Below are 23,920 nucleotides of genomic sequence, written 5' to 3'. Positions count from 1 at the left end.
TGCTTTATACATCCCAGCCTCTTCTGGATGCAAAGTCACAAATTCACAAAATATTAGAGCCAGGATGAATCATCTACTCCAGACCCCTCATGGTACAGTTAACCATGCGGCAGCCCACAGACGTGAAGCAACTTGCTAAAGGTAAAGCATGGTAGTGACCGGAATGCAGTATGCGAACCCCCACTCAAGAACGTTGACACTGAGTATGTGGCCAAATTTTTCAACAAGGAAGATGAAACTGTGTAAATACTTTATTCCCCAAGAAGCCTGAACTGTGTTGAAAGGCATAGAAACTCAGCTTATTTACCTCTTTTCTGAGGCGGCTCTCTTCTCTCTTTCTGGCTCTGTCACTCATAACCCTCCCACCCAACCACACCAACAATTTTGGTGAATGGAGATTTCTTGCTTTACAAAGACAGACCCAACATCTTCAGGAAGACACTTTACAGAGTAGTTTCTCAATCCAGGTCTTTGTGTGAGGTCTGGGAAACTGGCTTATTTTCTAGAACAACAGGTGGTTCTGAAATCAGAAGATCAACCTCCCCAAAGGAGTCCTGGTCTGTGTTCACAAAGTTGGGGATGTCAAACTTCATGAGCCTGTTGAGCTCCTCCTCTGGCTGCCCATTGCTTCTAATGGCTTCCTGGAGTTGAACACTGCTGTCAAGGACTGTGGTCTGCTGACACGCTTTAGCCCTATCCAAGTGTTCCACTTCATTAATGTAGCAATGAAAGACAGACCTAGATTCTTCATTGCCCTGTCGAGAAAACACCTTATCTGGCTCCAGTGGTCTTCCAAAGTCTGACACAAAGCTATTCATTCTGAATCTTTTCTCTGAAGATTCTGCATTGCTGTAAAGAGAAGGAAAAGAAAAGACTGCTTACACACCAGCTCATTCGCCTGCAGAAATCATGATTTTGGAGGGCACCTGGATGGCTCAGTTGGGTAAGTGTCTGACTCTTGGTTTCAGCTCTGGTCATGATCCCAGGTTCCTGAGATTGAGCCCTGCATTGGGCTCCGCACTCAGTGTGGAGTATGCTTGAGATTCTCTCCCTCTCCCTCTGACCTTCTCCCCCCTGCACACATGCTCTCTCTCTCTCTCAAATGAATAATCTCCTAGAAAGTTTCCTTCCATTCAATTTCTACCCCCTTTAGGTAACACTGCCTTGATTTCGATTTCTATTGATAAGCTTTGCCTATTCTTGAACTTTCAATTTCCACCTCCTACAGGTAATGTTTGATTCTTAACACCACAAGCTAATTTAGCCTGTTTTTGAAATTCATACAAATTCATACAACATATAGCCTGTTGTGTCTGGATTCTTTTGCTCAGTATAATTTTTTTTGAGATCCATCCATGTTGTTGCATGTAACAATAGTTTGTCCTTCTTGCTTAGTGAAATTTCATCATATAAGTACACTACAACCGTTTATTTGTTCTCCTATTAAAGGGTATTTGGGTTGTTGACAGTTTGGCACTGTTGTGATTAGAGTTGCTAAGAACATTCTGGGTAAGTTTCTTTGTAGATATACATTTTTATTGCTCTACGGTAAATACCTAAGAGTAGAATTACTGGGTCATATCAATCTGTGCTTGACTTTCTTTAAGAAACTGCAGTTTTCCAAAGTGGTCAGGCCATTTTACACCCTCACCACAAAGTATGAGAGTTCCAGTTACTCCACATCCTTGTCAACATTTGGTGTTGTCAGTCTTTTCAATGTTGGTCATGCTAGTGGGAGAGAAATGGCATCTTGTCAGGATTTGAATGTGCATTTCTCTGATATCTAGCAATGTTGAGCATCTTTGCATGTGCTTGTTGGCTATTGGTTTACCTTCTTTTGTGAAGTGTCTGTATGAGTCTTTTGCACATTTTAAAAATCAGATTGTTTTTGTTACTGATTTGGGATAGTCTTGTAACACATTTTGAATACAAGTCCATTTTCTCCTGATCTGTGACTTGTATTTTCATTTTTTAAGATGTCTTTTGATGAGAAGAAGCTTTAAATTTCAGTTAAGTTCAAATTATCAATTTTTTTATTTTATATTTAGTGCTTTTTATATTATCTCTAGGAAATAATTGCCTATGCTAAATTCATGAAAATATTCTCCCATGCTGTTTTCTAGAAGTAGGCTGTCCAATACAATAGTTGCTAGCCACAGGTGGGTATTTAAATTTAAGTTAAGTAAAATTTAAAATTCAGTATCTCCATTATATTACCCACATTTCAAGTGCTCATATCTACATGTGTCTGAGGGTTACCTAATTGGACATCACAGAGAAGAGTTATAACATCACAAAAGTTCTCTTGGATAGAGCTCTTCTAGGAGCTTTTACTATGGGCATATGATCCAAGTTGAAATAGGGGTCAAGGTTCATTTTTATGTTTATCCAGTTGATACACCACTGTTGTTTAAAAGACTTCCCTTTCAATTGACCTTAGACACAGTAACAGACAGTAAGAAAAAATTCCATTCACAATAGCATAAAAAAAATAGAATACAGGCATACCTCATTTTATTGCCCTTCACTTCATTGCCCTTCACAGATACTGTTTTTTACAAATTGAAGGTTTGTGGCAACCCAGTGTCTGGGAAGTCTATCAGCCCCATTTTTCCAACAGCATGTGCTCACTTTGTGTCTCTGTGTCACATGTCAATAATTCTCATAATAGTTCAAATGTTTTCATTATTATTATTTTTGTTATGGTGATCTGTGATCAGTGATCTTTAATGTTACTCTACTAAATTGGTTTTGGGGCACCCTGAACTACGCCCACACGGGATGGCAAACTCAATTGATAAATGTTGTGTCCCGACTGCTTCACTGACCAGACTTCCCTATATTTCTCCCTTTCCTGGGGCCTCCCTATTTCCTGAGACAGAACAATACTGAAATTTTGCCAATTAATAACTGTATAATGCCCCTGAGTGTAAGTGAAAGGAAGAGTTACACGTCTGCCACTTTTAATCAAAAGCTAAAAATGGTTAAGTACGCTGAGGAAGGCATGTCAAAAACCAAGATAGACCAAAAGCTATTCCTTTTATGTCAAACAGTTAACTAAGTTGTGAATGCAAAGGAAACATTCTTGAAGGAAATTAAAAGTCCTTCCTCAGTGAACACACCAATGATAAGAAAGTGAAACAGCTTTAATGATGATACGGAGAAAGTTTTAGTGGCCTGGATAGAAGATCAAACCAGCCACAACATTCCCTTCAGCCAAAGTCTAATCCAGAGCAAGGACCGTTCTATGAAGACTGAGAGAGGTAAGGAGGCTGCAGAAGGAAAGTCTGAAGTTAGCAAAGGTTGGTTCATGACATATAAGGGAAAAAAGCCATTTCCATAACATCAGTGTGCAGGATAAAGCAGCAGGGGCTGATGCAGAAGCTGCAGCAAGTTATCCAGCAGATCGAGCTAACATCATCAGTGCAGGCGGCTACACTAAACAACAGATTTTCAGTGTAGATGGAACAGCCTTCTATTGGAAGAAGATGACATCTAGGACTTTAATAGCTACAGAAGAGAAGTCAATGCCTGGCTTCAAAGCTTCAAAGGACAGGCTGACTCTCTTGTTAGGGGCTAGCACACAGCTGGTGACTCTAAATTGAAGTCACTGGTAATGCACCACTCTGAAATCCTGTGTTGCTAAGGAATGACGCTAACCCTCCTCTGTCTGTGCTCTATAAACGAACAACGAAGCCTACGTGACAGCACATCCGTTTACAACACGGATGTCATATCTGAATATCTTAAGCTCACTGTTGAGACCTACTGCTCAAAATAAAGATTCCTTTCCAAATATTACTGCTCACTGACAATGTACTTGGTCACCCAAGAGCTCTGATGGAGATGTACAAAAACCAGATTCATGTCATTTTCATGCCTGCTAACATGACATCATTCTGCAGCCCATGAATCAGGAGAAATTTTGACTTTCAAGTCTTACTTTTTAAGAAATACATTTCATAAGGCGATTGCTGTGACAGATAGTGATTCCTCTGGTGAATCTAGGCAAAGACAAGTAAAAACCTCCTGGAAAGGCTTCGCCATTCTAGATGCCATTAAAAACATTCATAATATATGAAAAGAGGTAAAAAAAAAAAATCAACATGAACAGGAGTCTGGAAGAAGGTGATTCCCACCCTCATGCATGACTTTGAAGGGTTCAAGACTTCAGTGGAGGAAGTGACTGCAGAGGTGGTGGAAATAGCAAGAGAGCTGTAACAGAAGTGGAGCCTGAAGATGGGACTGAATTACTACAATTCCGTGATCCAAACTTCAAAGGATGAGGAACTGTTTCTTATGGATGAGCAAAGAAAGTGGACTCTTGAGATGGTGTGGACTCCTGGTAAAGAGGCTATAAAGATTGTTGAAATGACAACAAAGGATTTAGAATATTACATAAGCTTAGTTGATAAAGCAGCAGCAGGGTTTGAGAGGAGGGACTCCAGTTTTGAAAGAAGTTCTACTGTACGTAAAAGGCTAGTGAACAGCATGAATGCTACAGAGAAATTGTTTGTGAAAGGAAGAGTCAATCGATGCGGCAAACTTCATGTTTACTGTAAGAAATTGCCCAGCCACCCCCACCTTCAGCAACCACCACTCTGATCAGTCAGAGTTGCCATCAACACTGAAGCAAGACCCTCCATCAGCAAAAAGACGACTTGGTAAAAGCTCAGATGACAATTAGTATTTTTTTGGCGATAAAGTACTTTTAAATTAAAGTATGTACATTTAATTTTTAGACATAATGCTATTTAATGCTATTGTAGACTTAACAGACTACAGTACAATGTAAACATAACTTTAATATGCTCTGTGAAACCAAAAAAAAACTCATCTGATTCACTTTATTACAGTATTTCCTTTATTGCAGTGGCCTGGAAACAAACCTGCAGTATCTAGAAGGTATGACTATACTTAGGGAAAAAAAACAACAAAGGATGTGGAAGACCTATATACTGAAAATTTTAAGACACTGCAAATGGAAGACCTTAGTGTATGGAAAAATAAACCATGCTTGTAATTGGAAGACTTCAGGTGGAAAGCCATAAAACCATAGACACAAATCAATGAAGTTTCCTCCTTTCAAGAGCCAAAAGCCCTTCTATTTTTATCTGCCAATATTTAGTCTCCAATGCCTGCCATTAGTCATTCTTTACATTTTGTCTAAATTTTATAATGGTTATCTGCAAGGTAATTTAAAGAAAGCTACTCTGCCATTATTGGAACTGGAACCCCCCTACCTATCACCTCTTGGCCCTTCATGAATTATGTATGGTGCCACCTTCTGCTAGAAGTCTTCCCAGACTCCTCCAGATCTGAGTTCTCCTTGAGGACTGGGTGCTTCTCTCCATCTGTTTTCTCACTCTGTATTACACTGATTTCTTGTCTGGCAGCCTCATTAATATTATGATCTCTCGAGGGCAGGTACCGTGCGTTTCTTGCTTATGTTCCCGGCACATAGCAAAGTATCAGGCATATAATAGCTGTTCAATAAATTTCTCTTAAATGAATGAATGATGAAGAGATCTTGAATCTAAATCAACCTTTGCCTTGGCAGAAGGCCTCTCTATAGTTCTTACAGGGCCAGAAATTAATTCAAGGGCAGCATACCCAGCTGCGTTAAGAGCAGGTGAGCCTTAATAAGAGATGGCCTATTCATAGAGAGATCCGGAGTGTGGACTCTAGAGTGAGAGATACAGGAGGTCCTACGAAGTAGTCACGTCCAGGTCTGCCCTGCACCGAGTACTGGGGAAGGGAAACACCCTGCCTCTGCCCCCTCCCGGGCTCTCCACATCCTCAAGTTCTGGTCCACAGTCTTCCACAGCGCCTTCCCACATAGGTCCTTGGAACCCATATAGCATAAAGCTACTAAAAAGGGGCATCTTGCACTTCTACAGCTGGCCAGGCTTGGAGGGTGCAGGGGCTCAAGTTCCATGAGGAAGACTTCCTGCCACTTATTGGTACGACGGCTTCAAGGAAAGCCAGTGAAAATACTGCCCCTCAGCGGTTACCCATATTTTAAAGCAGCCTAGCCCTCATGAGTCACACCCAAAAATATTCTTATGCATGTAACACAGTGAATATCAAAGGATTCTCACTAATTAGGCAGGGGGGTCTGCAGCTGGATGTTGTCTTAATTTCGTTTTTAGGAAAGTAACACGTGCCACGTTGCTAAGGATGTCTCTCCAGCCTGTAGATGGTCTGAGGACTGCTCTATGGGTTGTTATGCTCCCAAAGAGAAGAGAGCTAGTTCTGACTTTCTCATCCTCTCAAATTCAGCTGGCACAGGGAAAAACAATGCTCTCTGGCACCTATTAGACCAGTTAAGAGAGTTTAAAGTCAACTTTTCTCCTACGGCTTTGGTTACACCTGGGAAAACGAAAAACTACAAGGGTCAAACATCTTAAATTCTACCTTGATTAAAATTATAGTTAAAGCCAGAAGCCATATGTTTCAAAAACTGAAACACTGAAAGAATGAGAAACCTTGAGATGTTTACTAGACTAGTAATTAATACCATGTCATAAGTTATCACAAGGAAAAGAGGGAATACTGAAGAATATTTGTGCTATAGGCTGAATGTCTGTGTCCCTCCAAAATTGACATGTTGAAATCTACTCCTTCGTGTGATGGTGTTAGGAGGTGGGGCCTTCGGAAAAGGAGACTTAACCTTAATGAATGGGATAAAGAGGCCCCAGAAGGTCCCCGCTCCTTCCTTCACGTGAGGACACAGTGAAAAGTCTGCCATAGGAACCAGATACCGAATATGCCAGTACCTTGCTCTTGAACTTCCCAGCCTCCACACACTGTAAGAAACAGATTTCTGTCATTTATAAGCCTTCTGGTCTATGGTACTCTGCCATAGCAGCCTGAGCAGACCAAGCAATCTGTCAGAAAATTTAGAATCACCAGTAATTACAGCATTTTTAATCGTTGTTGTTCCATTCCACCTATTCCCGATCTTATCATCATGAAGTTGATGATCTCGCTAGTATGTTCAAGAGAAGGTCTCCTATGTCATCTTAACTTCTTAAAAATTACAATAATTTATTTTGAGAGGAAACTGAACCTTGAAATCATGTTTTATTTATTTGCTTTAGACGTTTGTTATTCCTCATTTTCATCTTGTAAGAAATGCAGTTGGGACTTAGCCTATTCGTTGCAACCTTACTGAACTCCACCAGCCAGAATAAAAAGACTGTTCAGACTGTCCTGATTCTTGGTTTTTTCCTTCTCTCCATGGGTTGTGTCATGTATTCTCTGTCCCTGGGGAATTCTCTACCTGAACAGAGAGCCTCTAACACCCAGTCCTCTGGCACCTGAGCTGACTGGCAGTACTCCTATGACACTCCCCTGCTCACGAACTTTCACCGACTCCCCAGACGCTCTGCCTGACAGCTCAGGCTCCCCACCCTTGCACCACCCGGTCTTTCTGGTGTGCTCTCCCACCAGTCCCCTTGCTAACCCCACGGTCCCGCCACGCGGCACCTGACTGTCCCCAGATGCACTCAGGTCTGTCCCTCTCTGTGCTTTGCTTGTGCCTGTCACCCGTCTGTCTGTCAAAGTCAAATACCTTCTTCGCAAACGTCACTGTCTCTAGGGAGACTCTCTGATCTCCCAATGGGAAGGAATCTGTCCCTTCTCTCCTACTGTACTTCCCTGACAAGATGCATCTCTTCCTGCCTCGGGGCAGAGCTATTTACCCACAGCCCTTCTTCTCCTCTGCACTGCCCTGCTGTACTTTGTTCATCTTTGCAGCTCCCAAAGGGTCTTGCAGTCATTAGACCCTCAATGAGTATACCAAGCAGCTGCATCTGCGGGTGGTCCAAAGCCCTGGTCCCATGAAAAACACAGTCACCCCCAGTGGTAAGCACTGTGCCCCTTCCTCCGTGACCCAAAAGATAGGTCAGGTGGACAGAACTTCTCACCTCCACCTGGAGAAGGAAAACACCTGTAATGCTCCAAGTTATTCCTCTAGGGATTTTTTCAGATTTATTACAATTTTTTACAAATGAAGTTTTAGCTGTTCTGCTAAGTCTTAGCATGCCCACGACTGTCTTCAGGTTTGACGGGCTCATGAAAAGCGGTGGGCAGTCCGTACTTCTAGATGTCATTCCCAGTGGTCTTTTACCGATGTGTTAAGCTAAACAAAGACCTTCTAAGAGTGAAATCTCTGTGATTAACAACTAATGAGAAAACAATAATAACCACTAATATTTATGGAACCATAGCCTGTGCTGAAAGCTTTGTCTCATGTAACAAGCCCTAGAGGTGCCAACCCAACCCTTCTGTCTGGGTGTGGGCATGCCTTTTCTTGGCTTTAGTTGCTAGCTCTCACTTGCTAGGAAGATGTCAGTCTATCTGGGGCAAGAAAGAGGTCACTACATTAGAACAACCTGGGCAACCTGGGCAAGCCACAGCTGTGCACTCAGTAACCACCACTTAACTGATGGGAAATTAAAAGTAATTGAATCTGATACATGACATAGTCAGATTTTCTTCCTGTTGATAGTGGTAGACCTCTTGAAATGTCAGGGCTTCCTCGGGAATACACACTATGTCTGCACTTTGCCAGCTAGTTCTGGTGGCCTTGGTCATTATTGAGCACTGACATTTTCTTGCTATTAGCTTTTAGGTGCACTGTACCCATCCTTTAGTGAGTGCCATATTTGGGTAAATTGCAATTCAAGGTAAAATGTAATTTCCGTTTTTATAAGGTCACAAGCAATTCTGCACTCACTCCTAAATGAAGAATACCCCCGCTTGGACAAGGTGCACTTAGCAAAGGCTACAAAAGGCGGGTATTTGAGGCATATGATACCTGGGGTTTGATAGTTTTTTTAGGAAGTCCAAAATATTCAACATAAAAATGTGATCCAAGCCTTTTCCATTACTGTCTCTCTGGCAGATTTATGATAATGGGGCTATAATGCTTTAACAAGACAGCACACAGAGTAAATGGCTCCTTAGCTGAGAAAGCAGGAGGAAATGCTTCTTTCTATCTTCATCGTCCATAAAGGATCCAGGTAAGAGGGGGTTTTCTCCCCACACACACAACAGCAAATATTCCATAAGAAAAATAATCCCCATTAAAGCTGTTTCTTGGGCCTAAAAGCTTTTAAGAAAGGTGATGTCAGCTTTATAATGGTCTTTTTTCCTCTGTGATATACTTTACTAGTGCTCACCAGTACCTGGTCCTCTTCTTCTGGGCCCCCAGATTACCCTTCTCAGCCTGGGCACTCTGTGGGTGTGGCTAGTTCTGGCCAATGAGCTGTGAGAGGAAGGGATGTGTGCCACTTCCTGGCTGAAGAACAGAAGGTCAGGTGTGAGATCTCCACAGATGCTCTTCCCTGTTATAGTAACCCAGGAGGCTGAGTGTTGGAGACAGTGCAGATACAAGTCGAGAAGCTTCTGTCCACCCGGTGCTGACCCTCGGCAAACATGTAGCTTGATTAAGAAATAAACGTCTGTTGTGTCATGCTGAGATTTGAGGAGCTGTTTGTTACCTTCTCATAACCTAGTCTGATTATTATACATTCCCACTTCACAAAAGCCATTGGGAAGTCAATGACTCCAGAATTGAAGTTCTTACGCTAATATCCCAATTTGAAATCTTCAGGGAAACAACTTGCCCATTTTATTGCAATGCCATTGGCTCTGTGTAGTGAATGGATCTCAACTCCTACCATCCAACACTGTTAAATGAAGGTCCAGCCAGGGATGGCAAATACATATTCTCTCTTGGGTAAACTGTGATTGAGTCCTGATGGCTTCCTGAAGTGGTGTTTTGTCTTGTTTTTTAAAGATTTATTTATTTATTTTGAGCAAGAACACGCATGAGCCCACATGTGAGCGCAGTAGGGGAGAGGCAGAGGGAGAGAAAGATATTTGGAACAGACTCCCCGCTGAGTACAAAGCCCCTTAGGGCTCGATCTCAGGATCCTGAGATCATGAGCTCAGCCAAAATCAAGAGTCAGATGCTTAACCAACTGAGCCACCCAAGTGCCCCCAAAGTGATGTTTTGGAAACAATTCTGAGGCCAAGTCAAGTCTCTGAAGGTAGATAGCACAGTTGATTAGTGACGTCTGTTGTGGGCACGGGCACAAGGAGGAGAGGCACAGGTTGTCATATGTGCCATCCTTGTGTCTTACTACTTTCAAAGAGATGCACATCCTGCCCTGAAATAATTCCACGGAGAAAAAGAATCAGGCAGTAGACTTAGCACTAGTGCATTCTGAACTTGCAGACTTGATCAGGGATCTTAACCAGTGTCGGAGTTCTATTCCAAAAGGATGCTGCCTGATATCTTACTTGACGAATAACTGTTCTTTGTGACAAACCACCCAGAGAGCCTGATACATAAAGCAGTCAGAATTCAGACACGTCAGTTCTTCCAGCCCATCACCAAGACTCTCTCCTTAGCCTCCTTTCTAAAATCATCCCGCCATTTGCCTGAGAGACACACCCAAGAGGAGGCTCCCAAGTGCAGATACAATGTGAATGCTCGGCGCCTGGCTGTCCCATGGCAGCGTGGGTTGCTTGTTCTTCTCCCTCCTCCCGTTTACCTAGTCCCCCAGCTCTCAGCAGGACGACCACCAGCACACCAGGGATGGACTAACCTTCGCTGAGTACCACTGTGAATCCAGCCTGTGCCAGCCATTCTACAGGCATCAGCTCACGGAACCTTTACAAGAATCCCAGGAGGCAGATACTATTTTATTTTTACAAATGAGGAATCTCAAGCAAAGGGAAGTTAAGGTTCCAGCTCAAGGGCTCAGTAAGTCAATCTGGAAATGTTTGACTCCAGAGCCCACGCGTGGTCCAAGATGTGACAGAAGGAAATGAACGCGATTGCACGCTAGTATCTAGTTCAGGAGAAGGAAGAGATTAAAAATTACCCATATGAGATCATTTCATATAGTGGGTTAATAATAGGAGCTTCAGGGTCAAAGAGGCTTTAGTTTTGAGGCTCGGACCAACAGTTGTTTTTACCTGTGAGACCTCAGACAAGTGATTCATTTTTCTCATCTGTTAAGTTGGAACGCTTACAGGGTTTACTTCATCTTCCCATGAGGACTTGGTGAGATTATACATATAAAGTGATGAGTAGACCCTAACATATGGTAAATATTAAAAAAAAAAGCTCTTATTATTCTCAATGATTTATCATTCTTTCCTCCATGCCTAATTATCACACGGGGAAGCTTAAATTGGTTGTTTTATATTAAAGTTGACTGAGTGGGAAAAATAATGTCTCTTTTAGAGAAACTTTCTGCCAAGTACATGTCAACTGTACTAAGATCCAAAAGCTTTTTTAGCTGATCCACTTAGGGAGTTTGCCTCATGTCTGTTTCTTTCAGTTGCCTATTATGATATAGTGCAACCAAACGCCATATCTTATACTGCCTCAGACTCAAAAAAGCATTTAAAATGTGGCCCTGAGGGCTGATCCATTATTTTATTAAAGTCAAAAACAGGTTAGACTTTCTCCTTAACCTCATTAAAAGCATAGAGTTACAATAACCGCTGTTCTTTCATTGAGATTATTCAGAACCATCTAGCAATAGGACTGAACTGCCAATTGAAAGATTGGAAATGCAAGTCTCAGCTATCCAGGGTCACCATGACATATTAAGGAAATGTATCAGTCAGGGCTCCAGGGAAACAAAAACAACAGGAGTGTGTGTGTGTGTGTGTGTGTGTGTGTGTGTGCGCGTGTCTAATTACTGAGAGAGAGAGAGATTTATTTTAAGCTATTGGTCCATGGACTTTGGCTAGCAAGTCCAAAATCTGCCAGGTAAGATGGCAGGCTGGAACCCCAGGGAAGAGTTGCAGTGTGATCTTCTAAGAATTCCTTTCTGCTTGAGAGATGTCATTCTCTTTCAAGGAAGACCTTCCAGTGATTGGATGAAACCCATTCACGTTACAGAACATGATCTGCTTTACTCAGAGTCTACTGATTTAAATGTTAATCTCATTGAAAAAATAAACACAGAAACACTTAGAATAATATTTGATCAAATATCCAAGTTTCATGGCCTCGACAAGTTGATGCGTAAAATGAATCGTTACGTGAAGTCATGTTTTATTTGGGGGTGGGGTGTTGTCAACCATGAAGATCCCCTGCATCCTGTATCAAGTAAATAATCCCAACAGTCCTATGAAAATCCACCTGTATTCTTTGAAGAAAAGGAAGATAAGTGTTGTTGTTCACTGACCACTGTATGAATCTTCCCTAATCTGAGTTTGTCCTCAGCTTTTCTTAACTCCTGTTGCAACCCACACGGTATCTTCACATTCCCTGGACCAGTATAAGAGAAGCAAAGGCATGCGCAGATTTTTGTGAGGACCACAGAAGAAAGGGAAGGTCCCTATCTTTTTAGTGGCTTTTTAGTGGCTGTTAAAGAGATTCTCAACCAGATGTCTTCATAGGCTTCAATAAAATGTTATTTTCCTTTCATTTAAAACGTGTTTAATTTTTTTTCTACATCTTGATGTCTGAAAATAGCTGAGGGAAGAGTAGAACCGCTGTCTTTACCCAGGCACTTGGTAGAGTGCAAGTGCAGGCTGAAGACCGAACAGCCGCCGGAGAGATGTGACGAGATTCAACACTGAGCATCCTGCCGCCAGGCTGTGAGGACTAAGAGAGCAACCAGACGTAAAATGGTAGGATTTGTGCTACGTTTCTTCATTCACTCTCCCGGGTCACTCTTTGTCATTCCGCATGCTGCTGTGTGCTCTGTGCCCTAGAAAACTGACCTCTGATGGCGACTGGCTGCTGGCTGTGCCACTGTGGTCGGCCACTGGTGAGCAATGGTGAGAGGTGGAAGGAGGAAGGAAAATAAGGAGTTGGTACTTATTTTGAGGCTCCCTCCCTGAGAGGTCTCATCCGGCTAGCTGTGTCCTTCAACCCAACGTCATAGCTCCTTTTGCCACCCTTTCCACAGGACTCCTGGGTCCCCTTCAGATCTGGGGTGGCACCTGCTCCTCGGTGGTGCTAGCCCGGGGGTCCTGCACTGTCCCGTCGGGCTGTCCTCTCACCTGACCACAAGCTCCTGGATAGCCCCTTCATCAAAAGCTCTTCCAATGACCGAAGCTGGAGTGTGCTATCTCCGCGGGCTGGGACTGACTAAAAAGATATCCCACATCATGTTATTTTTTGCTTTGTTTGAAGAATTGGGATAATAAAAATCCTCTAAAACATTCCTGAGTTTTTGCAATCTCCAACTGAGCAAATACCTTCTGATGTTACTCAGTGTTCTTTAAGTGCCATGTAATAATTTCCTCCATAAATCCAAAGCCCAACACAAATGTTCATTATCCTATCCCGAGAATTATGTAATCCCTGGTGTTTCTCTTTGTATCCTAGCTTCAAGGAAGCTCGGTGTTGAACTCACTGTTTATTGTCAATAATTAATTCAACCAAGTACCCACTTATAACTATTTCTCTGCTCCTTGAAATGTTTTTTAAAACTGGTTTTCATCCCATTTTGCTACGGTCTTCCCCCCCCCCCACTGTTTTTGGTCTTGAGTCATCTAAATTCTTTTGGGAGTAAGGAGAAAATACATCCTAATTAATAAACATTTCAAAATAAAAATCAGGCCTGATCAGTGTGAAACCTCGGTTCACAAGGGTCCTCTTGAAAACAAGCCCCAGAGACAAGAGGGAAAGCACCAGGAGGATCCCAAGGCAACTGGGTCCAGGCAGTAAATCCATAACCAGCCCCCTTTTTTCCACCACTGGAAGCAACCCCAGCCCTGAATAGTATGTCTGTTTATTTAGTTACCCATGGGGCTTAAAAGGTATTTAGGAAAGACCCAAACTTACTCTTGGTGTGGCGCTCCTGTCTTGGTCAGCAAAGTCAGCACAAAAAACATGAAAACCACGAACACAGCGAGACCAACCCAAAATCCAATCACAATGGAATCTGTAAACAGTTAACACTGGGATTAGTATTTCATAGGAGCTTAAAACTTGAACATTCAAGGAATCTGAGCTTTTGTTATGCGAAATAAGAGAAGAAAGTCAACAATCTGATAAGACAATATTGACCCATTAGCCAACTGGGGATAGATAGGATGTGGGGAATGAGGCAGAGGGAAGAGCCTGCAAGCCTCCAGGTTTCTGTCTCAGATAACATGGAGAGGCTTGGCCTTATTGATTCTTGGTTTCCATATCTTAATGAAGGAACTTAGGACAGAAGATAGACCATCTATGTCCTTAATATTCCACTGAAGTGTCCTGAGTTAGAAAATACCCTTTTTAGCAGAGCCTGCAATACGAAATTTAAAATAAATTCTGGGGTTGCCTAGCTGGTTCGGTCGGTAGAGTACGCGACTCTTGATGTCAAAGTCGTGAATTCAAGCCCCACACTGGGCGTGGAGCCTACTTAATTAAAAAAAAATGAATTCTTATTCAAACCAACCGAATTTGGTATTTTCACTTATATTCATGCTGGAATAACTCAAGCCCTCATTACTTCTTGAGGAGAACATACGAATGACCTCCTGAGTATTCTCCCAGTCTCCTACCTTTCCCTCTGTCTCATCTCTGTGCAAACCTACTTTGTAACAACTCTGTTAATATTGCTCCTTTATAAAAAATTCTTCAGCAAAGCAAAAACAAAACAAAGCAAACAAACAAACAAAAAACTCTGTGGCAAAAATAGGCCCAACTTTTCCACATTATAAGAGATTCCATATGTAAAGCACTTTCTACAAAGTCTGGCATCTGAGAAAAATGTACCCCATATTTGCCAGTTATTACAGTTAAAATTATCAGTTTCTCCCAGTTTACCTGTACTTTAAAACCCATGTTTCCAATTAACAAGCGAACACTGTGTCCCTGTATTTACTTTAACTCTTAGCCATAACTTCCTTAAATCCACACCTTTTCAGGGGCTGTTACCCTCACCTGGCTGGAACAACTTACCCCAACATAGACCTAATGAAAGTCTAGCCATCCTTCAAAGCCCATTCTACACCATCTCCCTCACAAGGCCTGGACTAACTTCCCCAACTGATGTGTTTTCTCCCTCCTTTGAACCCCATGACGCATTTATGCTTCTCTACATGGGCCCTTCCTTGATCCTGTCTTGGGTAATAGTCACAGTGTATGTCCTTCAGGTAAGGATGAGACTGGATTGTCTACACAAACTGGCACATACATTATAAGGTCTCAAATCTGGGGGAGGCACTAAAGTTGAATTATTTTACATATTCTTTCTTTTTTTTACTTTTTTAAAAAAATTAAATTCAATAAACATATAGTGTATTATTAGTTTCAGAGGTAGAGTTTAGTGATTCATCTGTTGCATGTAACACCCACTGCTCATTTCATCAAGTGCCCTCCTTAATGCTCATCACCAAGTTACCCCATCCCCCCTCCCAACTCCCCTCCAACAACCCTGTTTGTTTCCTATGGTTAAGAATCTCTTACGGTTTGTCTCCCTCTCTGATTTCATCGTCCCTTATTTTTCCCTCCCTTCCCCTATAATCCTCTGTTTTGTTTCTTAAATTCCACATATGAGTGACATCATACACGATAATTGTCTTTCTCTGATTGAGTTATTTCGCTTAGTCTAATACCCTCTAGTTCCATCCATGTCATTGCAAATGGTAAGATTTTTTTTTTTTTTGATGGCTGAGTAATATCCCATTGTATATATACCACGTCTTCTTTATCCATTCATCTGTTGATGGACATCTGGGCTCTTTCCATAGTTTGGCTATTGTGGACATTGCTGCTATAAATATTGGGGTGCAGGTGCCCCTTCAGATCACTACGTTTGTATCCTTTGGGTAAATACCTATAGTGCAATTGCTGGGTCGTAAGGTAGTTCTATTTTTAACTTCTTGAGGAAGCTCCATACTGTCTTCCAGAGTGGCTGAACCCGCTTGCATTCCCATGAACAGTGTAAGAGGGATACCCTTTCTCTGCATCCTCGCCAATGAAATACTACCTCACACCAGTCAGAATGGCTAAAAATATTTTATACTTCTGATCTATTCTAAGAAGTTTACCTACTTGAGATTGCAGGGAGGATGCTTAGAAATTTTTAAAAAAAAAATGATTAGCACTTATACATTAAATGTGTTTAAATGGAAAGTATCATTCTAATTATATATTGCCCTTTTTCTAAAGAAATCAGATTAGCAATTTACTCTGAATAATTCATATATCATTCTACATATAGGATTGCCCAGAAGTTAATTTTTATTCAACAATGTTTATTCAGCACTCTGGACACAAAACTAACATATCTTTCCTTGGATTAAGAATGCCAAAGAAAGGGGAGTCTGGGTGGCTCAGTCGTTAAGCACCTGCCTTCGTCTCAGGGCGTGATCCCGGGGTCCTGGGATCAAGCCCTGCATCTGTCTCCCGGCTCCACTGGGAGCCTGTTTCTTCCTCTCCCACTCCCCCTGCTTGTGTTCCCTCTCTCACTGGCTGTCTCTCTCTCTGTCAAATAAACAAATAAAATCTTAAAAAAAAAACAAAAACAAAAACAAAAACTAACAAAACAGGGGCACCTGTGGCTCAGTCGTTAGGTGTCTGCCTTCGGCCCAGGACATATTCCCAGGGTCCTGGGATCAAGCCCTGAGTTGGGCTCCCTGCTTCGCTGGGAGCCTGCTACTTCCTCTCCCACTCCCCCTGCTTGTGTTCCCTCTCTCGCTGGCTGTCTCTCTCTCTCTGTCAAATAAACAAATAAAATCTTTTTAAAAAGAAAAAAAGAATGCAAAGAAATAGAAATTGTAGACTTTGCCTTATAATATAGTGGAAATGAAGACTCAAACGGACAGGAGGATGAATAACAAACACATGTACACACCCAGCACGCAGCAGTAACATCTCAGTTGTGGGGGCACCACCTGTGAAGCCCCACTGTACTGAGAGTGACGGTGCGGCATGCTTGACGTCATCCACGGCCTGCAGAGCAAAGGCAAATGCTAACAGTGCACCCAAGACTTACACTGAAGTTCTCAGTTGAGAATTTAACCTAATTGTGTTGATTCACATTGCTCCAGCCATCGTTGCGGTCCTACCCTTCTCTAGCTCAGGGTAGACAGAGATGGAAAACAGGTGCCTTTAACCCAGCCTAGTTCCTTCTCTCTGCCTTTCTAGCACCCCAGGGAGCTGATCAAAAGGCAGCAACCATGTGCGGCGTGAGAAGGTCCCAGCCCACCCCTGAAGTCATAAGGGAGCAGACTAGGGAGAAGCGGGGCTGTGGTTAGAACTTGAGAATGCCAGTGATCCAACAGCGTTTCCAGACTCTTCCTTGATAACATGGCATCTACATTTCCTATCACAATATGCTTTCAGTGGCTCTGTTTATTCACAGTCCTCTTCAAACAGAATTTTGCTTCCTATAATTATTTCCATTAATTTTCCTCTACCTCATCCTCTGCCACATGGTCTGGCCCTAGGGCACTTTCTTACCGAGTGCCTTTCAAGGAATATCAGAGATCCCCCATCTCATCCCAGGAATATCCAAACTCTCTTGCAGTTTTATTTATATACCAAGTTTCATGGACATGGGCGTGGCAGTCGAATAGGGAAAGAAGAGCCCCTGGCCCTCTCCAAGGCCCCCTTCCCTGAGAAGGATTCAAAATGAAGGTTTATAGAGAGTGAAGCTCCGATGAGGCCAGGTGGTTAAGGAAACCAACAGAAACCTTCCAACAGTGTTTCTAACAGAGCCCAGCAGCCACTTGTGTCCCATCTAGAAACTGAACTATTTAGAGATCATCACAGTAAAGAGGTCGAGCACATTGCCAAGGGGAATCCTAAATGGAATGTGTCATAATAAAATAACTTCCCCTCAACCTGACCATTAACGAATGGGATGGAACAGAGCAGAAAGCTGATGATGGCAGGGCTTTCACTGGTGTGATCCTATTTCTCCATGATTATCTTTTCCACTCTAGGGTCAGACTAGGGCCAACTACCCCATCCCAGTCCCCTCCTTCCCACCTCCTAAGAATCAGTTGTGACCTTTCCATCTTGGGGTTGTATGAAAAACAAGGATTAATACTTAACTGAAAGAGAGAATTCGGGATATGAGAGCCAGAGTGTCCTCACAGCGCTTCTGGTTTCTAATGCATTAGGGTCAGTTTTGTGGTATGAATTCCTGGCGCGGAGCCAACAGTGCTGTTGCGGAACTTGCTTTGACTGTGCTTCCGATGACACGTCGTACTCCAAGCCTTCGCAAGCTCTAGCTCTGCTTCTCATGTTGTTGATCGGGCTTCTTGCTAACTCATCCGTGTGTGTGGCTGGCATTATTTGCAAGTTGGCATGTGAAAAAAAGCATGGGATATGGCCTCCACGATGGCTCAGAATAAGAGGGTGCTCCTTCAGTCTTTCCTCAATACAGCAGCTCAAACGGTCCTGCTAAAATGTAAACGTGTCCACGTATTGACTCACAGGCTTTGCTTCTGCTTCTCTGAGAACATCTTGTCTCACCTAGCCAAGGTCTTCCAAAATGTCCTAGTTCTCTTTCCCTTTATAGCAAAATTCTTGAGAGATCTGTCTATATGCATGATTTCCAGTTCTCATTTTTTTCTTGAACCATATTCCATTGAGTCTTTTACTCCCACGCACTCCCTAAGACTACTTTCACATCATTGCCAATAACTTGTACATTGTAAATCCGACAGTCAAGTCACAGTCCTCAACCTACTTGACTTAATAGCAGCACTTGACACAGACCACTGCCTCATCCTGGAAGCTCTTTCTTTATTTGGCTTCCAGGAAACACAATTGCCCTGTTTTCCTCCAACCTTTCTGTACATTCCATTTAGCTCCTTTGCTGTTTTCCTCCCAACATCATCAACTTTTACTTTTTTTTTTTTTTTAATGATTTTTTATTATATTATGTTAGTCACCATACAGTACATCCCCGGTTTCCGATGTAAGGCTCAATGATTCATTAGTTGTGTATAACACCCAGTGCACCATGCAATACGTGCCCTCTTTACTACCCATCACCGGTCTATCCCATTCCCCCACCCCCCTCCCCTCTGAAGTCCTCAGTTTGTTTCTCATAGTCCATAGTCTCTCATGTTTCATTCCTCCTTCTGATTACCCCCCCTTTCTTTATCCCTTTCTTCCCCTACTGATCATCCTAGTTCTTATGTTCCATAGATGAGAGAAATCATATGATAGTTGTCTTTCTCTGCTTGACTTATTTCACTTAGCATTATCTCCTCCAGTGCCGTCCATGTTGTAGCAAATGTTGAGAACTCGTTCTTTCTGATAGCTGAGTAATATTCCATCGTATATACAACATCATCAACTTTTAAATGCTGGCTTGTGCCAGGGCTCAGTTCTTGTACCTCTTCAGTTTTCTGTCTATACACTTTCACCAAGCCTCTAACTTTGAATATTATTTATATGCTGTGACTCTCAAATTCACACCTTCACAGCACACCTCTCCTGCTATGTCCTATTGGATGTCTGACGGGTCTCACTTTAACAAGTCCAAAGCTGAGCTCTTGATGTCCTGGCTTCCCCCATAGTCTTCCGCATCTCAGTTCATGGCAATTCATTCGGCCAATTAGATCACAAATCTTCCAGTTATCCTTGGCTTTTCCCTTTCTATTATGCCCTATGACCAACCTATTTACGAATCCTATCAGATCTATCTTTAAGAACTATCCAAAATTTATGCACCTCTCACCACTCCACTGCCCCTCCCCATGGCCAAGCCACCATCATCAGCTGCCTGGACTATTGAGATAGCCCCCCTGACTGGTCTTCTGCTTCCAATCTCATCCCCTCCCTTCCCCGCCTGCAGAGAGGTCTTACTGAAACCTAAACCAAATGTTATTCCTTTTCTCCAAATGACATCTCAGAGAAAAAGCCAAAGTCCTTAGCATGACCTCAAAGGTCCTATTACCTTTTTCCACTTCTCTATTCCCTGATTTCTTCTCTTGCTGTCCTGCCTCATTCACTCCCCTGGCACCATGCTGGTGTCCTCATTGTTCCTTGCAGTTTCCATTTCATTCTTGCCATGGAGCATTTTCTGGAATGCTCTTCCCAAGATATCTTACAACTCAATCTCTCACTTCCTTCAAGTCTTTTCTCAAATTTCTCCTTCTCAGTAAGGCCTTCCATAGCCACTCTATGTATAATTTTACCTCTGAACTCCACATCTCCTTTCCCTATTTTATTTTTCTATCACTATATGGCATGGTTTGTTTACTTAACTTATTTATTGTCTATCTCTCCCACTAGAAGGCAAGATCTATAAGCTGGGGTATTTTTGCCTCTTTTGTTCCCTGTTGTATCTCCAGTTCTTAAAATAGTACCGCACATGACTGGTGCTCAGTAAATATTTGCTGAAAGAAAGATGAATGAGTGAATGTCTATTCTGCTGGTGCCATATATATGTCAGATATATGTCTACTTCTGGTACATTATAAGGTTTAATACCAGATGAAAAACTGAGAGCAAAAGGAGAATTTACAATAACCACCAGAGATTGTTTCTCAGATGAAAGACCCTTTGAAGGTAGGACTCTTTATTTCAGCAGACAGAAGAACTTGGTCTAATTAAGATGGAACTACTATTGCCATGAATGATCTGTTACAGGTAAAGCAAATGAAGATAACTGTTATCCTCGTCTCAATAAATGCTTCCCCTTGAAATATCTTGCTCGATTTTTCTGAACCTACACCTAACTTGCTTTGAATTCTGCTCTGCAGTACAAGGAGACACACGCGAAGGTCAGAATCACAGCATTTCAAAATGGAAGAGACTATACGAAAATACACAGACAATAGTTGGCTTAATCTTTTCTATTTTCCTGAATATCTGTGTTTTTTGTTTGTTTCTTATTCTTTTCTATGTGTCTCATATAGTGTCAGTTTCCAGAAGCTAAGGACCTCTACTTTGGCCAGATCTCTTGCATCTGAACAGTAAGGACTCGCCCGGGCATTTTGGTTTTCTCTGATGTGAAGAAGTAAACGCTACAGCTAGCAAACGCACTCCTTAGGAACAGTATAGCGGGCAAAGCGAATGTGTCACGTGTCACACTTCTGCCTACATTTTGCAGGAATCGTTGTCAGCCATAATCATTTCTAGAATGTAATATGCTCAAAAAGATTTTCAATTGTCTCTAGAGATGTAGCAACCAATATAATAGCAGCAGACCTGTCTTCTTTGCCCCTTGAACTAAGGGAAGGAGATAGGAGAAAGCTGATAGAAAAATAAAATTTGTGTCACCGAGCTGTAAAAGTGCATATTGTAGGGAAATATATGGCAATTTCCCAGTCATTTTGCTTTCCACTAAAATTCTTAACAAGCAAGTGTCCTTACCTAAAGATTGCCCCAGAAAAACAAAAGATTAAGGAATTAAAGTAAATGAAGGAGGATGATTTCCCACCCTCACAGCAACAGCCTTCCATCAGGTAATCAATGACAGCACGTCCTAATGGATTTCATGTGCTTTAAAAAATTTCACAAAGAAATTCTGAGCAGATATCAATAAATGAAGGAGAAAAGCATTTAATTATTACTATACACTTGAGGGATAAAGGATAGATGGTTTAGTTAATGCCTTTTTAAGGAACAAATATAGAAAGCCCTTGATCCAGTAAATGAGTAACTCTGAAGCCCTTTGCAGGCTCACTAGTGGAGACCAGGGTGTTGGGGACCAGCCAGAGTATCGTTGTAGGATTTTCTCTGCCTTTAGCGCCCCCCCATTCTTTTTCTTTTTTTTTATGATTTTATTTGTTTATTTGACAGAGAGAGAGACAGCCAGCGAGAGAGGGAACACAAGCAGGGGGAGTGGGAGAGGAAGAAGCAGGCTCCCAGCAGAGGAGCCTGATGTGGGGCTTGATCCCAGAACTCTGGGATCATGCCCTGAGGCGAAGGCAGATGCTTAACGACTGCGCCACCAGGCACCCTCCACCCCCCATTCTTGGTCATGCCCCTTCAAAGAATGAAGAGGCAGACCAGATGAAGAGTGGCGGGCAGCAAAGCAAAGTTTATTGAGCAATAACATAAAGCTCCCAGAGAGGGAGGGGGCCCAGGAGTGTTGCCCTTGGAATTTCTTAGCTTAGGGGTTTTTATGAGCTCTCTTGCAGAACTATTTTAAGCACTCAGGGTGTGCTGAGTCATGCCAATCAGGGCTTTGGTTAAGTATCTGTCTACCTATTACGCTAATGTCTACGTGCTAATGGGTTTTTTTTTTTCTTTTTTTTTTTTTTCTGACATCTGGGGGCTTATGTCTTAACTGCACCTTGCCTGTGAAACTGACAAATGTTTTGTGGTTACTTGTCTTATTTGAGGACATTTTGCAGAAGTCATTTCTGCAAAGGCTGCAAAGCAGAAGGCTAGTGTGGTCCTGTTAAGCGGCAAAACAGAATGTCAGTGCTGTTTTATCTTAGCTATCCCAACTCCATATTTTCATTTCATTGTTGGGGACCCTGACCCTGACCACCCAACAGTCCAACTAACTCCTAACAGTACCACTGTCCTCTAATTGCCCCACTAGAAACCAGCAGGGCTGAAAGGTTGCTGTTGACCATGTGTTACAAAAGAAGGTTCTTCAAATAATAGTTTCAAACTTTACTTTTGTACATGTTTTTGATGGTCCAAATGCTTACACACTTTGGGAGAGCTGGAATCATTAATACTTTAAAAAGAGTCTCAATTTGAGAATGACATTGATTCAGGGTCCCCCACTAAGGAAATCTTTCAAGTTCTTTGTCACTCATGTAATACCATCCCTGAGCAATCAGCCTATGTTAGGAAGGGGGTGTTTTCTGGGACTTGGGGGTTACAGAATAGAGTTGTGTAAAAAGACAGAATGTTCAGGAAAATTCATCACTGGGGATTTCACAGGTTAAGACAAATACATTATGTTTACAACGAAAATTGTATAAGACTTACATTTATGAGCCTTCAGTCCTTCAAAAGAAACTGGTCCAATCTCATAATATTCATATTCCCAGGTATAATCAGAATTAGGTGCAGATTGCTGGGACGTTCTGTTAGAGATTAATCCCTGGGCAGACATCTCCATCCTGCACAAACGGAGAAAGGCAAGTGTAAAACCTGTTAATTCATCCTCAACTGCACAGATATTCTACCAGCTCTTGACCACATTCAGAAGCTCAGAAGGCAAAGGCATCAGAGAGGTCCCATCCACTAGGTCAGGGAGAGGTCCTCAATAGGGCTGCCTATACTTCACACCAAGTGGCCATCGTTTCCTTTTTACCTCTCCGCTAGACTGGAATGTTTTTGAAATCAGACACCATGTCTTCTTTTGTTGCTGCCCCCTAGGACTTAACCCAGTGCCTGGTACATAACTGACTTTCAATAACTGATAAATGAAGGGAGAGAGTATGTCAAAGACTCTGCTTAGAACTTCAGCCCCATCACCTATACCTGCATGAATATTCAGAGTCTACAGAGAATAAAAAAAAAATCAGCACCAGAAGTGAACCAACACAGTATACATATATGGAGCACCTGCTATTCAAAAATAAAGACAAGCAACCAAAGGCTAATGAAATGAGGTGGCAAAAAGAGAAGGGGTCCACAAAAGTCCCATAATGGGAGAAGATCCTCAGTGGAAGCCCGACTCTTGCCTACTGCTTACTCCTAAAATTTGTCCTATTCTCAGGATGTCTCGAGTGTCCTCTTTGTGATGATTTTAGATTTAAAAATTCTGACTTCTTTGAGACGAGAGGTTGCACTGTGCAGTGCAGATGCCAAAGGTGACAAATTAAACAGCCAGTATTCAATATTGAGCATTTACTGTGTGCAAGACACTGTACATTATGGGATGGGAGAAGATGCTCGAGACACAGATACAGACCCTACAGTCCTTGCTCTATATTGGGGAAAGAATACAAAGGAACAAAGAGCAGTAATATAGGGAAATTTCAATGAAAGATCAGCCAAAACGAAGGT

The 23,920-nt window shown here is 42.2% G+C and overlaps 1 protein-coding gene across 1 annotated transcript; it reads right to left on the bottom strand.

The window, feature by feature from the left end:
* Window positions 1-458: 458 nt before the first annotated feature.
* MRAP2 (melanocortin 2 receptor accessory protein 2) lies at window positions 459-23,189 on the bottom strand. The gene is made up of 3 exons (XM_008684885.1): window positions 22,895-23,189; window positions 13,832-13,931; window positions 459-849 (listed from the first exon to the last, which is right to left on the bottom strand). The coding sequence occupies exons 1-3, from the start codon at window positions 23,025-23,027 to the stop codon at window positions 459-461; spliced, it is 624 nt and encodes a 207-aa protein (XP_008683107.1). The 5' UTR covers window positions 23,028-23,189.
* Window positions 23,190-23,920: the final 731 nt, after the last annotated feature.

The sequence above is a fragment of the Ursus maritimus genome, unplaced genomic scaffold, assembly GCF_017311325.1.
Source record: "Ursus maritimus isolate PB19 unplaced genomic scaffold, ASM1731132v1 scaffold_29, whole genome shotgun sequence".
NCBI classification, from domain to species: domain Eukaryota; kingdom Metazoa; phylum Chordata; class Mammalia; order Carnivora; family Ursidae; genus Ursus; species Ursus maritimus.
The sequence above is the reverse complement of the archived record's forward strand: the minus strand, read 5'-3'. Positions and strand labels throughout refer to the sequence as shown.